A 15,489-nucleotide genomic window follows, 5' to 3' on the forward strand; every position below is an offset into this window, starting at 1 on the left:
CAGCCACTGCCCTGAGGATGACTTCTGTCAGTCTACCCCAGGGCAGTTGTGGCTACAAATGTAGCTTACCATCACCAGGTGTGAACGTGGAGTGAATGGATGATGGGTCGTCACTTCTCTGTGAGGTGCTTTGAGTGTCTACAAAAGTGCTATACAAATCTAATCCATTATTATTATTTTTATATGAGCTCTGCATAAGTCCTGAAAATTTGAAATCAAATCATTGTGGAGATATTTATAAAACAATATTGCCTTCCTTCTATTTCCGCCAAAGGAGCTTTTTGTTATTCGTGACGTCACAGGTTGGGAAAAACGTCAGCGGATATGGTACAAATTTACCCAGAATGCCTTGCTCGTGTTCGCCATTGTAATGTGCGCTGTAGTCAATAAACTCCTTCTTCTTCACTATCTTCTTGACTCCAATGTTGCAATTTTTAATATAAAAATGCTTATAGTTCAAAATTACATTTGTCAGTAATGGAGAAGTTGGTGTCGAAGTGCAGGCCCGTAATTAAGACCCACCCACAAAACCGCACATTCCGAAGGTAAAACATAATCTATGCAACATTTTGACCAAAGAACCACCTTTACATGTTATGTAGATCAGTGGTCCCCAACCTTTTTGTAGCTGTAGACCGGTCAACGCTTGAAAATTTGTCCCGCGGCCCGGCGGGGGAGGGTTTTTTAAAAATATTTTTTTTATTTATTTTTTTTGTCATGAAAAAGGGAGGTTTTTTGGGTTGGTGCACTAATTGTAAGTGTATCTTGTATTTTTTATTTTGATTTAATAGAAAAAATAAATAAATAAATAAAAAATGAATTAAAAAATTATTCTGCGGCCCGGTGGTTGGTGTTTTAAATATTGGGAAATAACTATAACACCTTTAACATGTAAAATGCATTTTAAAAACAAAAACACACTTTTAGATAAGAAATATTGTATGAAAACTATAAAATACTCGTGTACTTTCATGAAGTAATGTCAATAATAATGTACAGAATTTACATTGGAAAGTAGACTTTATAATATCTCCTTAAAGCTGCTCTTTCATCAAACACACCATCAGCAGCGTTTCCCTTTTTTATAAATACGTGTTAGATATTATTTTAACATTCTTGGCTGGCAGACTCATTCGGCTTCCGTATGGTGAAGATTAGCAGTGATACGCTCGAATTGCTTCGCCGAGTTGGTGATACACACAATCATGTTTCCGATAATTTATTTTTTCAATTCTACGAATATCATCCACTTGTTATTCTCTGCACTCCTTTTCTCCTTCCCATGCTTCAAAAACAAAGTTATGTTGATCGCCAGCTGTAATTAGGCCAAGTGTTTTGATCACATCTTACGGAGTTCATTTGCCATGCCATTTTAATGGCAGGGGTGCACATCCATCCATCCATTGTCTGCCACTTGTCCCTTTCGGGGTACCGTGGGCTGCTGGAGCCTATCTCAGCTGAATTCGGGCGGTAAGCGGGGTGCACCTTGGACAAGTCACCACCTCATCACAGGGCCAACACAGATAGACAGACAACATTCACACTCACATTCACACACTAGGGTCAATTTAGTGTTGCCCATCAACCTATTCCCAGGTGCATGTCTTGTTGAAATCGGCAAGATGATGTACATTTGTAAGAAGTAGCTCTTGTAAGTGACATGAAGTTGAACGTTTCAATGTAACAGCAAAATAGAATAAGTGAAACTATGACAGTAAACGTTATTCAGTACCTACTATGTTCCAGATGATTACATCCTTCCTTGATTATGATGTGTTTCGTTTACCTTCCGGACAACCGCCTTTGCGACTCGAGAAAAACAAAACTACATGGAGTAAAACGAAAAAAGTAAAGACCTGATCTACTAAAATCCACATAAAATGTGCTAAATAGGGTGTGCAAACTATAAAATTACATGTACTACTAGTGGGAGTGTTGCGAGTGATCTACTAAGCGTGCGTGCACAATTGATAACAAGTGCAAAAGTGGTGGAAACTGCTCTATTTGAATGAGGTTTTTGAGTGAATACCGGCTGTCACAATGGAGACATTCATTTCCCTATACATTTATGACATCATACGTTCCAACCTGTGGCGTATTTTCATGTTTTTGACATGCGGCACACAAACATAATATTAAGCGCATTTCTGGGCTATGTTGAAGCGCATTCTAGTCAACAGAACTTAATTTTAGCATGCTGAAGATGCGCTCTTGGAGGCATGCGCTGTGATGTTGTGAACTTGTGATGGTGCGTCACAGAAAAGTCATATTGCGAGACGTTTTTTTACATACAGTATATCTCCTAATGACTAAATGAAAGCCATTAAAAAGCCATTGAACATGAATTAATCTGGTTCAAAAGTCATCCAGCAGCTATACAATTATAAAAGTCGTTGCAGAATAGACAGTATATCTAATAATATTTCTGACAGTCCAAATAGTTGACACACACAAACATTGAATATTTTCTATCTTAATTGTCTGTTTTTGCAGCACGCTCGCCTCCTTTTTCATAGAAATTTGTGCGAAACTGTGCTAATTTGCACGAACATTGTAGATGTGCTAAATATATAATATGTTTCAGTTTTGAGTCTAAATTCTTGATTTTTGATAAATCGAAATGTGCGAAATTATCATATTTGCATATTTTCCTCCACTACTGTAGGTGTTGTAACAATTACCATATATTCTGTATATGGGTGGAGACGGACACACTAAATGGAGTGCGCTCTTGTTTTACTTATTTAAGGCATGCAGTCTTTTGCGTACAACCTTAATAGATCAGCTTTGCGTGCTCTAAAAAAATTGCACATTTTAATAGACGCAAACCTTTACTAGATTAGGGCCTAAAAAACACCCAAATGTGTACCAAAATATCACTTGTCTGCACTAAATTTGAATTATAAAGCTTGCTTCTCCGCCCCTCTTCGTCACACAGGCCTTAGCTTCATTGTGGAAAAAAACAACAACACTCTGCTTTGTATCAAACCCCTCGTTTCAGAAACCTTTGCAATTATGTTGAAATATGCAAACGGTTTAAGACTTTCTGGTAACTTGAATGTAGCATAGTTTCGCAAATATGTCTGTGTAAAATCTGTGATGAGGTGGCGGCTTGTCCAGGGTGTACCCCGCCTTCCGCCCGAATGCAGCTGAGAAAGGCTCCAGCACCCCCTGCGACCTTAAAAGTGACAAGTGGTAGGAAATGGATGGATGGATTGAGGCTGGGTAAAATACATTGTATTTTATGGTCTCAAGGCCGTGGTTTGCCAATCTCTGCAAGTCAGTCATTTTTCAATCTTAAAAAAATCTAAAAATATATATATATTTGTTTCAATAGTTTTTTTGTATTTTCATAAAATACTCACATTTTATGCAGGGCTGATAAGCTCAGAGTCTACAGCCTCCTTCTTGGCCATTCCTGCCCTGTTGTGATTGGTCAGGGGGAGAGGAACCGCCTAAGCGGTTATGTGTGGTTATAAGCAAACAAACAAAAAAATAATTGGATCTAATTGGATAATTGCTGAAAAATTGGCACCAAACTGTGCAAAAGGAACAGAGGCTAGGTAGGTTTTTAGTTCCCCCAAAACAAAATATCATCCCCTTCCTTTCTTACTCTGGTTTAAATACACAATACTTCCTGGCTGCCATTCTCAATAAAAACAAAACAAACAACCAATAATAAATGGTACCCAACATGGGCTTCCGAGGGTTGTGACGTGAGAAATTCACACGGTCTCGTAGAAATCTCATGAATTTCACAAGATTTAGTAATGGCTAAACAACAAAGACAGAGAAAACTTAAAAAACTCATCAGTCAACTTATGATATGGCAATTTCACATCATCAACAACAAAAATACAAAATTTAAACATAGACAAGTCTCAAAAGTTGGAAATGTGGGATACGACCTATTTACAAGTACAGTTTCAAATTGATATTGTACATGTGTGAAAGACTAAAGGAAATGTTTTTGTAAATTGACTATTTTGCATCTTTGCTGAATTCTGCTTGTCTTGTCTCTTCTATCCTCTTATGAAAATTTATTTTTGTGAAGCGTATAGGTCATATTGACACACACACACGCTCTGCGTGTGTCCATTGTACACTTCAGAACAAGGCCAGAGTGAGCTGGCACTTGCAGGATTTGGACCACTGAGGCAAACTACGTGACCAGTCTGACGACCGCACAGTCTCCCTACGTGTTCCCAAGCTTGTCAGTTATGGCACGCCTTGTTGAACAGATGAGAAAATTCTCAATGACCTCTGCAACACACACACAGGCTTCAAATATTCAAATAAAAGCAGAAGGAAAACTACCGCCTATATCCAAACAAAAGTGTTGTCCAAAATGCCCTTGTGTGTTTTTAAACATAAAGTGGTACTATCTGCGGTTCGTATTTCAAATGTTGAACTGACTTGTTTGAATTTTTTGGATTTCTGAAGGTTTCAACTGACCAGTGAGATGTTCTCCTAAGTTTCCATCTTGCCAGTGGCCTCCATTACTAACACACACCATGGCATCCAATATCATTGTGAGTATTGATGCGTCATGTTGTCTCAGTCAATGTGACAGTTTAATCTCTTACACCTATTTGTATCTAGATGAAAGAAATAAAGGAAAGGAATCCAAATGAGCCTGTCCAACAAAGTATTACCTGTTTGGATGTCTTGATCTTTCAACCTTTCTATAATTTTGTTGTTGAAACCGTTTTTTCTACACAACATAGGTGGGACCTTTGTAAAACATCTTAGACTATTTAGGCCGTCATGAGTGACATGACATATCTTCAGTGAACTCTGACAGATGTCAAGTGGTTTAAAAAAGACTAGCATTTGTTTTTTTTCCAACAAAATTGAAGGCAGAGGAATTAAAAACCCCTCATTCAACCACCGGATGTTGGTTACTACAATAAATACAACCCATTCTGGGATGACGGTCCAATTTTATTAATAAAACTTGATAAAATTTACATTTTCAAAGACCTCAAAGAAATGTTTTTGTCAATTCCTCATTACATGCAATGCTAAAAAATTGCTTACTCATTATACAAGTGTACAAATTAGGTAGCCATTGTTATTTCCTCTATATAAGTACCCCTAGGGTTACCAGAAAAATTAGATTCACATCTGAATTACGATTTTTATTTATTACGATTCTAAATCGATTTGTAATTTTCAAGAATCAATTTTTTAAAAAGATGCTTTTTAGGCCACCTTTGCGTATACGTCATACGTCAGCACCCAAGAAGAGTTTTCGTAATATTTAACCTGTTTTGCAAAGGTTTTATTTAGGGCTGGGCGATATATCGATATACTCAATATATCGCGGGTTTGTCTCTCTGCGATATAGAAAATGACGATATCGTGATATTCGAGCATACATTGTTACGCGGTTGCTTTTAGCTGCTGGCATTACACTACAGGCTCTTCCCACTCTTTCCTGTCCCTCCTTCTCACAGAGAGCAAGCACACCTTCTTACCTACAGAGCAGAGAGGTAGCAGCATGGGTAACGTTAGCGCTGATGCTAGCGGAGCCGTGCGAGTGGTAATGTGAGAGAAAGAAGGTGTGAATCTGGTAACAAATGAAGGAAGAATTAATTCCCAAGAAAAACTGCAGGGGGTCCATCATCTGGCGGTGGTTTGGCTTCAAGTGGGAATATGTCGAACAGACAACCGTAATTTGTCAAGTATGGGGCAAAAGCGTTGCTACAAAAAGTAGCATTACTGCTAATATGTAGCATCATTTGAAAAGTCACCTGCTAGAGAAAGAAGAGTGCTTACTCTGCATGTCAACATCTCCATTTGGTGCCACACCAACAAAATGCCGAGGCAAACATTTCCAGATCAACACCGCATGAAAAAAATAGTCAACAACAAAAGGAGATTATAATATATAACCTAACACATAGCGAAGGACAAACACTATTTGATTTTCTATTATGCAGCTCATTTTTATTTGACACCTATTGTGTGACATCATGCACAAAAGTGCACTTTATCTGTTTTAAAGTGTTGTTGTGGCGTTCTGTACAAAAAGTGCACTTTAATTTAGTGTTTTGATATGTCATCTTAGTGACATCATGCACAAAAGTGCACTATTATTTTGTTTTAAAATGTCTGATAAGCTTGCACTTTCTGCTTTGGAAATGACATGAATGTTTGTGCCAGTGCTTAATAATTTTTTAATAAATACAGTTTTGGTCAATTGACTTAGTTGTGATTCCCTTCTCTGCATGAAAGTTAAAATTAGCATATATTAATGCTGTATGAACAAGAATGTTTTAATGTAGACACAGAATCATCATATTGCTGTGATTATATGTATCAATCCATCCATTTTCTACTGCTTATTCCCTTTTGGGGTCGTATCAAGGGTTAATTCAAGCCTAAGGCAAAATATCGAGATATATATCGTGTACCGCGATATGGCCTAAAATATCGAAATATTTAAAAAAGGCCATATCGCCCAGCTCTAGTTTTATTACAATTTACCAAATAATATATTGCAATCATCATTCTGAATCAAGAATCCACTCTTAATCGAATCGTCAATTGTTCTAGGAATCAATTAGGTAGTTAGTTAGTATAGCTAAAATTTGCGTGATCGGGATCATTTCTACCATTTTACTTTACGTTTACATTACAAAGCTGAACTTCCTCTGTATCGAGCAGCCCTGCCTCCAGCCTCAGAGACAAAAAGAGTGCTGAGACCGATGCAAAGAGTGAACCCTCTTGCTGCCTGTTTGGAAAGTTAATTTATCCTTCGATTAACTACCTCCACCAGGCGGTTATGTTGGCTCATGTATTTGCAGGCATTTGTCTCAAGAGTTTTAAAAAAAATTCTCTATCTTTGGGTGATAGGGCCTGGCGGAAGTCTGCGCTCTCTCTGCATTTCTAGTAATTCATGTAATATAGTGCAAAGATGATTTCCATTGCAGATGTGTGTCACACATATTTGTCATTCCTCATCGTCATTTTTTCAGCGGCCTGATGGTAGCAACTGGAATGGTGGGTTGTGTGGGATCTCGTGCTTTCTTGGTAACTGCCCCAACATAATATTCATATATTCATGTTGGAGAAAGGCTTAAAGAAGTGATACCTTAGGTCAAAACTTTATGTTGACGTTGTTAATTGTTGTAAAAATTTCGCCTTTTTGTCATTGTGCCCTTTCCTTTGTTTTTCACATTTTTCTATTTTTATGTTTACTTTTGTTTCTGCAGTGTGCCAGGGGTCTATGAAAAATAAACCATTGGCCACTAATTGGCCCTGGGTCGCACTCTGTGCACCCCTGCTTTGTGGCTCTTCATCTGGGGTTTGCCGCACGTTGTATCGATTCTGTGAGCAAGCACAACGCAATTTGGCTTGTTGGAGGTTGAACGGATTGTGGTAGTGTCGTGCTGGTTGATGCCTTACAACGGTCGGCTTTAATGATTCATTAAACACAATTATTTTTTTAGATGATGCAACGCAACGCGTGGGAGCATTGTCCGGTTTTCGGAGATTAAGCTGGAAGATAGTGCCGACGTATTGTTTGCCTGGTGAGCGGCAAGGCGTACAAGCGTGTTCAATAGTATATTGTGACAGTCTCTTGCTGTAGTCGTGCGGGTTCAATGGATCACTCAGGAAGGACATTGCTTAGCAGGTTTGAGTCTTGTTTATTCTTTCAATAACACAAGCCTGTCTGCGGTCGGGTCGCTTTTCAGGTCCTTCTCTCCTGCTCGCTCTCAGCCGGCCGTGCCGTCGCTGTCTTCGACTCGCTCTTTGTCGTTTTCGCTCGTCAGGTTCTGCTGCGGGTTCTCCTGCTCTTTCTGCCTCGATCTCTCATCCTTCTCCCCTTTTATACACTGCGAGGAGATATGTTGATTGTCTGCTGGTGCGTGATCCACGCACCTGAATCAGATTGCGGCGGCATCTCCCCCGGCACGCCCCGCCTCTCCGCTCCGCCGCATTCTCTGCCTCCTTGCCGCCATCTTGGGCCGGGCTCCAGTGTGCCCTGCCTCGCCGTCAGCCCGTCGGCTCCGTCTCTCCACGCATACATACACATATATATATATATATATATATATATATATATATATATATATATATATATATATATATATATATATACATATATATATATATATATATATATGTATATATATATATATATATATATATATATATATATATATAAAATGGTAAATGGTTGTTCTTGTATAGCGCTTTTCTACCCCTTTTTAAGGAGCCCAAAGTTCTTTAACAGTATTTCCACATTCACACACACATTCACACACTGATGGCGGAAATATATATTATATATATATATATATATATATATATATATATATATATATATGGGCAGCATGGTGGGACAGGGGTTAGTGCATGTGCCTCACAATAGGAAGGTCCTGAGTTCAATTCCAGGCTCAGGACCTTTCTGTGTGGAGTTTGCATGTTCTCCCCGTGACTGCGTGGGTTTCCACCGGGTACTCCGGCTTCCTCCCACCTCCAAATATGCATCTGGGGATAGGTTGATTGGCAACACTAAATCGGCCCTAGTGTGTGAATGTTGTCTGTCTATCTGTGTTGGCCCTGCGACGAGGTTGCGACTCGTCCAGGGTGTACGCCGCCTTCCGCCCGAAATGCAGCTGAGCTAGGCAACAGCACCGCCCGCGACCCTGAAAGGCACAAAGCGGTAGGAAATGGATATATTATATATATATATACACACATACACACATACATATATATATATATATATATATATATATATATATATACATATACATATATATATATATATATATATATACATATACATATATATATATATATATATATATATACATATATATTTATATATATATATATATATATATATATATACATATACATATACATATATATACACATACATACATCCATAAAAGTCTGTTGGTCACTCTGAGAAAGGAGGGCATCCATCCATCCATCCATCTTCTTCCGCTTATCCGAGTTCGCGTCGCGGGGGCAACAGCCTAAGCAGGGAAACCCAGACTTCCCTTTCCCCAACCACTTCGTCTAGCTCTTCCCGGGGGATCCCGAGGCATTCCCAGGCCAGCCGGGAGACATAGTCTTCCCAACGTGTCCTGGGTCTTCCCCGTGGCCTCCTACCGGTTGGACGTGCCCTAAACACCTCCCTAGGGATGCGTTCGGGTAGCATCCTGACCAGATGCCCGAACCACCTCATCCGGCTCCTCTCGATGTGGAGGAGCAGCGGCTTTACTTTGAGCTCCTCCCGGATGGCAGAGCTTCTCACCCTATCTCTAAGGGAGAGCCCCGCCACACGGCGGAGGAAACTCATTTCGGCCACTTGTACCCGTGATCTTATCCTTTCGGTCATGACCCAAAGCTCATGACCATAGGTGAGGACGGGAACGTAGATCGACCGGTAAATTGAGAGCTTTGCCTTCTGGCTCAGCTCCTTCTTCACCACAACGGATCGGTACAACGTCCGCATTACTGAAGACGCCGCACTGATCCGCCTGTCGATCTCACGATCCACTCTTCCCCCACTCGTGAACAAGACTCCTAGGTACTTGAACTCCTCCACTTGGGGCAGGGTCTCCTCCCCAACCCGGAGACGGCATTCCACCCTTTTCCGGGCGAGAACCATGGACTCGGACTTGGAGGTGCTGATTCTCATTCCTGTCGCTTCACACTCGGCTGCAAACCGATCCAGTGAGAGCTGAAGATCCCGGTCAGATGAAGCCATCAGGACCACATCATCTGCAAAAAGCAGAGACCTAATCCTGCGGTCACCAAACCGGAAACCCCTCAACGCCTTGACTGCACCTAGAAATTCTGTCCATAAAAGTTATGAACAGAATCGGTGACAAAGGACAGCCTTGGCGGAGTCCAACCCTCACTGGAAATGTGTTCGACTTACTGCCGGCAATGCGGACCAAGCTCTGGCACTGATCGTACAGGGAGCGGACCGCCACAGTAAGACAGTCCGATACCCCATACTCTCTGAGCACTCCCCACAGGACTTCCCGAGGGACACACTCGAATGCCTGCTCCAAGTCCACAAAGCACATGTAGACTGGTTGGGCAAACTCCCATGCACCCTCAAGAACCCTGCCGAGAGTATAGAGCTGGTCCACAGTTCCACGACCAGGACGAAAACCGCACTGTGCCTCCTGAATCCGAGGTTCGACTATCCGGCGTAGCCTCCTCTCCAGTACACCTGAATAAACCTTACCGGGAAGGCTGAGGAGTGTGATCCCACGATAGTTGGAACACACCCTCCGGTCCCCCTTCTTAAAGAGAGGAACCACCACCCCGGTCTGCCAATCCAGCGGTACCGCCCCCGATGTCCACGCGATGCTGCAGAGTCTTGTCAACCAAGACAGCCCCACAGCATCCAGAGCCTTAAGGAACTCCGGGCGGATCTCGTCCACCCCCGGGGCCTTTCCACCGAGGAGCTTTTTAACTACCTCAGCGACCTCCGCCCCAGAAATAGGAGAGCCCACCACAGAATCCCCAGGCACCGCTTCCTCATAGGAAGACGTGTTGGTGGGATTGAGGAGGTCTTTGAAGTATTCCTTCCACCTATCCACAACATCCGCAGTTGAGGTCAGCAGAACACCATCCGCACCATACACGGTGTTGATAGTGCACTGCTTCCCTTTCCTGAGGCGGCGGACGGTGGTCCAGAATCGCTTCGAAGCCGTCCGGAAGTCGTTTTCCATGGCTTCCCCGAACTCCTCCCATGTCCGAGTTTTTGCCTCAGCGACCGCTGAAGCCGCACACCGCTTGGCCTGTCGGTACCTGTCCACTGCCTCCGGAGTCCTATGAGCCAAAAGGACCCGATAGGACTCCTTCTTCAGCTTGACGGCATCCCTCACCACTGGTGTCCACCAAGGGGTTTTAGGTTTTCCGCCCCGACAGGCACCAACTACCTTGCGGCCACAGCTCCTATCAGCCGCCTCGACAATAGAGGTGCGGAACATGGTCCACTCGGACTCAATGTCCAGCACCTACCTCGTGACATGTTCGAAGTTCTTCCGGAGGTGGGAATTGAAACTTTCTCTGACAGGAGACTGCCAGACATTCCCAGCAGACCCTCACAATGCGTTTGGGCCTGCCAGGTCGGTCCGGCAGCCAACACACCACCAGGTGGTGATCGGTAGAAAGCTCTGCCCCTCTCTTCACCCGAGTGTCCAAAACATAAGGCCGCAAATCCGATGACACAACTACAAAGTCGATCATGGAACTGCGGCCTAGGGTGTCCTGGTGCCAAGTGCACATATGGACACCCTTATGTTTGAACATGGTGTTTGTAATGGACAAATTGTGACGAGCACAAAAGTCCAATAACAAAACACCACTCGGGTTCAGATCCGGGCGGCCATTCTTCCCAATCACGCCTCTCCAGGTTTCACTGTCGTTGCCAACATGAGCGTTGAAGTCCCCCAGTAGGACAAGGGAATCACCCGGTGGAGCACTTTCCAGTACTCCCTTGAGTGTACCCAAAAAGGGTGGGTACTCTGAACTGCTGTTTGGTGCGTGAGCACAAACAACAGTCAGGACCCGTCCCCCCACCCGAAGGCAGAGGGAGGCTACCCTTTCGTCCACTGGGTTGAACTCCAACGTGTAGGCTTTAAGCCGGGGGGCAACCAGAATTGCCACCCCAGTCCGTCGCCTCTCACTATCGGCAACGCCAGAGTGGAAGAGGGTCCAGTCCCTCTCGAGAGAAGTGGTTCCAGAGCCCTTGCTGTGCGTCGAAGTGAGTCCGACTATATCCAGCCGGAACTTCTCCACTTCGCGCACTAGCTCAGGCTCTTTCCCCCCCAGTGAGGTGACGTCCCACCCCCCAAGAGCTAGCTTCTGTAGCCGAGGATCGGACCGCCAAGTGCCCTGCCTTCGGCTGCCGCCCAGCTCACATGTACCCGACCTCTATGGCCCCTGCTATGGGTGGTGAGCCCATTGGAGGGGTGACCCACGTTGCCTCTTCGGGCTGTGCCTGGCCGGGCCCCATGGGAACAGGCCCGGCCACCAGGCGCTCGCCATCGGGCCTGGCTCCAGAGGGGGGCCCCGGTGAACCGCGTCCGGGCGAGGGAAATCTGGGTCCATGTTTTATCTTCTTCATAGAGGTCTTCGAGCTGCTCTTTGTCTGATCCCTCACCTAGAACCTGTTTGCCTTGGGAGACCCTACCAGGGGGCATAAAGCCCCCGGACAACATAGCTCCTAGGATCATTGGGACACGCAAACTCCTCTACCACGATAAGGTGGCAGCTCAGAGAGGAGAAAGGAGGGCATTTATGTGATAATGCATACATTTTTCCAATATTTTCGGGAGATACTACAAAGGTCGCAAAGATCAACTGTTCAATCGGGATTTGGTGACCACTGCTTTTAAGTTTTCATCAATGTCCTGCTCTTTCTGAAATACTTGATAATTGAGAATTTTTTTTTTCTGGAAGCTTTGATGGAATTCAATAGAAGGATATGACAAAAGTTTTTTGGCATCTCTACAAAAGCACAGTACTTAATTTCCAATCAGTTTTCTATAATATGATCATTATAGGACACATTTGTATGGTATCTAAGAACCATTATGAAATGTTGGTGACATTTGAGTGAGACTAATTATTTCTCTATTTCAGGTGGAACAACAATTTTCTCACAAATTCACTGTGACTGTCGTCCGAGCTGAGAGCGTCACCAAGGGAGCACTGGGAGACTTGTGTGAGTCTGCTTGAAATGACTTTGGTACCACACAATATTCTGAATAAACCAATTTTCTTTAATGACGCGTATGTTTCTGTGCGCTTATGAAGTGGACACACCAGACCCGTACGTGGAGCTTTTAATCCCGACAGCCCCAGAGAGCAGAAAAAAGACCAGACACATAGACAACAACATCAATCCAAAATGGGAAGAAACCTTTCACTTCATACTAGACCCCAACCTGCAGAACGTTTTGAAGGTGGGACTTGTTCAAACTGATACTTGTTAAGCTTAAAGGTGTTGTTACTGTGATTGGAATGACTTTATTTTTTTAAACCATACACCTGTTTAACTTGAAAAAAGCTTGTTAGAAAACTGGATACTCAGGATTTAAAAGAGGGGAGCCGAAACAAAAACTGTGTACTATTGTTGCAACACTCAGATAACGTTAATGGACGCCAATTATGTGATGGACGAGACCCTTGGGACCACTTCCTTTGACATCGCCAAGCTCAAAGTGGGCCAGAAAAGGATGGAGACCTTCCTTATTGGCAAAGTGAGCTCACCATACTTTAAGTGACATGTTCAATTACAGGTCACACATGTCACATATATTTTATTGTTTCAACAGACAACCAAGGTCTACTTAGAGATGTTTCTGGAGATCTGGTATGTCATTTTGATTAATCATTTATTGTCATTGTCACATTAACATCAGTTATTCATGTCAACAACATGTTGTTGGAGCTGGTCAGTACAAACTAGTGGTGTTCAAACATCGGCCTGCAGGGCCAAGTGTGGCATGCCGACGTCTTCAAATTGGCCCGCGATATATCATGAGCAGGAATCTTGCCCGTCGGGAGAACACATTAGTTTTAGAAATCATAACAAACATTTTTGTTACCATTTTTTTGTCGCCATCAAGTGGGTGTTAATCATTTTGCAATCCAGGCAGCTAAAAACGATGGAAAGCCCCACTGTACATAATAACTGACAACTGTAGTTGATGTTGAATTTGCCATAAAACACATTTTAAGATTTTTAGCCATCTGGAGGCTGAAGTGGATAGTGCACCCCGTGCTCTAATTCGTCACATTTCATGTGTCTAGTAAACCGTGACAAATGGGATCATATGAAGCCTCTTTTTACTGTATGTGGAATTAAACAGTGAAAGGGATAAAATAGAGAGTTTAAACAATGTATTAATTTTAGCCAGTTAAACACAATTTCCAAGCAAAGTGTGTTCAGAGAAAACAAAAGAACTGTTGAAGTTAAGTCTCTGATATTACTACGGGATAGTTGTTTCGGGACACAGGTAGGCTCCCTAACAAATAGGCTCTCTCCTAAGCCTTTGAACCACAATATTTGTTATTTCTTATCCCTCGCTACCTTTTGTACCTCTACTCTGTCTCTCTCTTTTTATCCAACTGGTCAAGACAGACTGCCACTCCCCACAGCCTAAGTTCTGTCCGAGGATTTTTCTTTTCCCCCGTTGCCAAGTTGTTAAGTGCTTTCTTATGTGGGGTTCAATTGGCTCCTCCCTTCTTTTTTTCTTTCTTTACAAATACATGCAATCCTTTAGAAGAGCACGCTCTATATCTTTCGTATGCGTCTAAAATAAAGCAGTTCCATTTGTTTGTGCCTTCAGTACCAAGTTGGATCTACGATTCAGCCTTGCTCTGTGTGACAACGAAAAGCAGTTCCGGCAGACCCGCCGAGAACGAGTGATGCTGGGAATCAAGAAGTTGCTTGACATGGAAAAGCCGCGTTTCCTTCCTAGCTCACCAGAAGAGGTGGGTAGACTTGTTGAAGAAGAAAAACAAGAACTATTTATTACTTCCTTGCGGGGAATATCAACATTCTCCATACGCATACACCAAAGACACACCTCAAACAGTATCCTACAAACAGATCAATGCAAAAAATAAGTCCTTATTTCCTGCTTTTTGGTACCTGCAAAATCTTACTTATAAACTTCCCACTGAATCAGAGCATGAGGAACAAAACAGATGTTAGCGGCCCGCACCTAAATGAGAAAATGTAATGTTAGTGCGGCCTGCGAGTTTTATATGAATGCCACTTGACAGCATTACACCTATGTTGAAAAGGTTCATTCAGCCTACTATCGTGTATTTATAAATGGTTGATTAATATAGGCTAGTATATATAGCCTATATAAATCTACCATTTATAAATAAAAGCATTACATTTGCCAACCCTCCCATATTTTCCGGAGGTTCCCGAATTCTCAATTTTTAATTCTCGCGAATATCTGATGATATTCATCCAAACAATAATAAGGGAGTGCTATGAAAGCGCTGCCTTCAACGCCCTCTACAACATGCACGAATAGCTTACCAGCCCTATACACGTATGTGGCTCCTGTAGACGCACGCTCACCGCTGCAAGACATAGTTGTTCAACAGCCATACAGGTTACACTGAGGGTTGTAATATAAACAACTTTAACACTCTTACTAATATGCACCACACTGTGAACCCACACCATACAAGAATGCAGAACACCTTTCGGGAGAACAGCCGCACCGTAAGACAACATAAACACAACAGTACAAATACCCACAATCCCATGCATCCCTGACTCTTCCTGGCTACATTATACACACCCGATAGCAGCAAACCCCCCCTCCGTGCGTTGGTTGAGGTGGGCGGCGTTGGGGGGGCAGGGTTTGGTGCTAGCAGGTGTGTATAATTTAGCCAGGAAGAGTCAGGGACGCATGGGATTGTGGGTATTTGTACTGTTGTGTTTATGTTGTCTTACAGTGCGGATGT

At 42.9% G+C, this 15,489-nt stretch overlaps 1 protein-coding gene across 2 annotated transcripts in view; it reads left to right on the forward strand.

Moving 5' to 3' along the window:
- The window catches only part of LOC133540713 (cytosolic phospholipase A2-like), a 63,308-nt gene that overhangs the window by 6,191 nt on the left and 41,628 nt on the right, over positions 1–15,489 (forward strand). For both annotated transcript variants that reach the window (XM_061883564.1, XM_061883563.1), the window contains exons 2-7: positions 4,444–4,532; positions 12,634–12,715; positions 12,808–12,956; positions 13,140–13,253; positions 13,329–13,366; positions 14,346–14,490. In XM_061883564.1, the coding sequence (XP_061739548.1) occupies positions 4,515–4,532; positions 12,634–12,715; positions 12,808–12,956; positions 13,140–13,253; positions 13,329–13,366; positions 14,346–14,490 (546 nt within the window). In that variant the 5' untranslated portion in view covers positions 4,444–4,514. The remainder of the gene's footprint in view (positions 1–4,443; positions 4,533–12,633; positions 12,716–12,807; positions 12,957–13,139; positions 13,254–13,328; positions 13,367–14,345; positions 14,491–15,489) is intronic.

This window comes from Nerophis ophidion, linkage group LG22 (assembly GCF_033978795.1).
Source record: "Nerophis ophidion isolate RoL-2023_Sa linkage group LG22, RoL_Noph_v1.0, whole genome shotgun sequence".
Classification (NCBI taxonomy): Eukaryota; Metazoa; Chordata; class Actinopteri; order Syngnathiformes; family Syngnathidae; genus Nerophis; species Nerophis ophidion.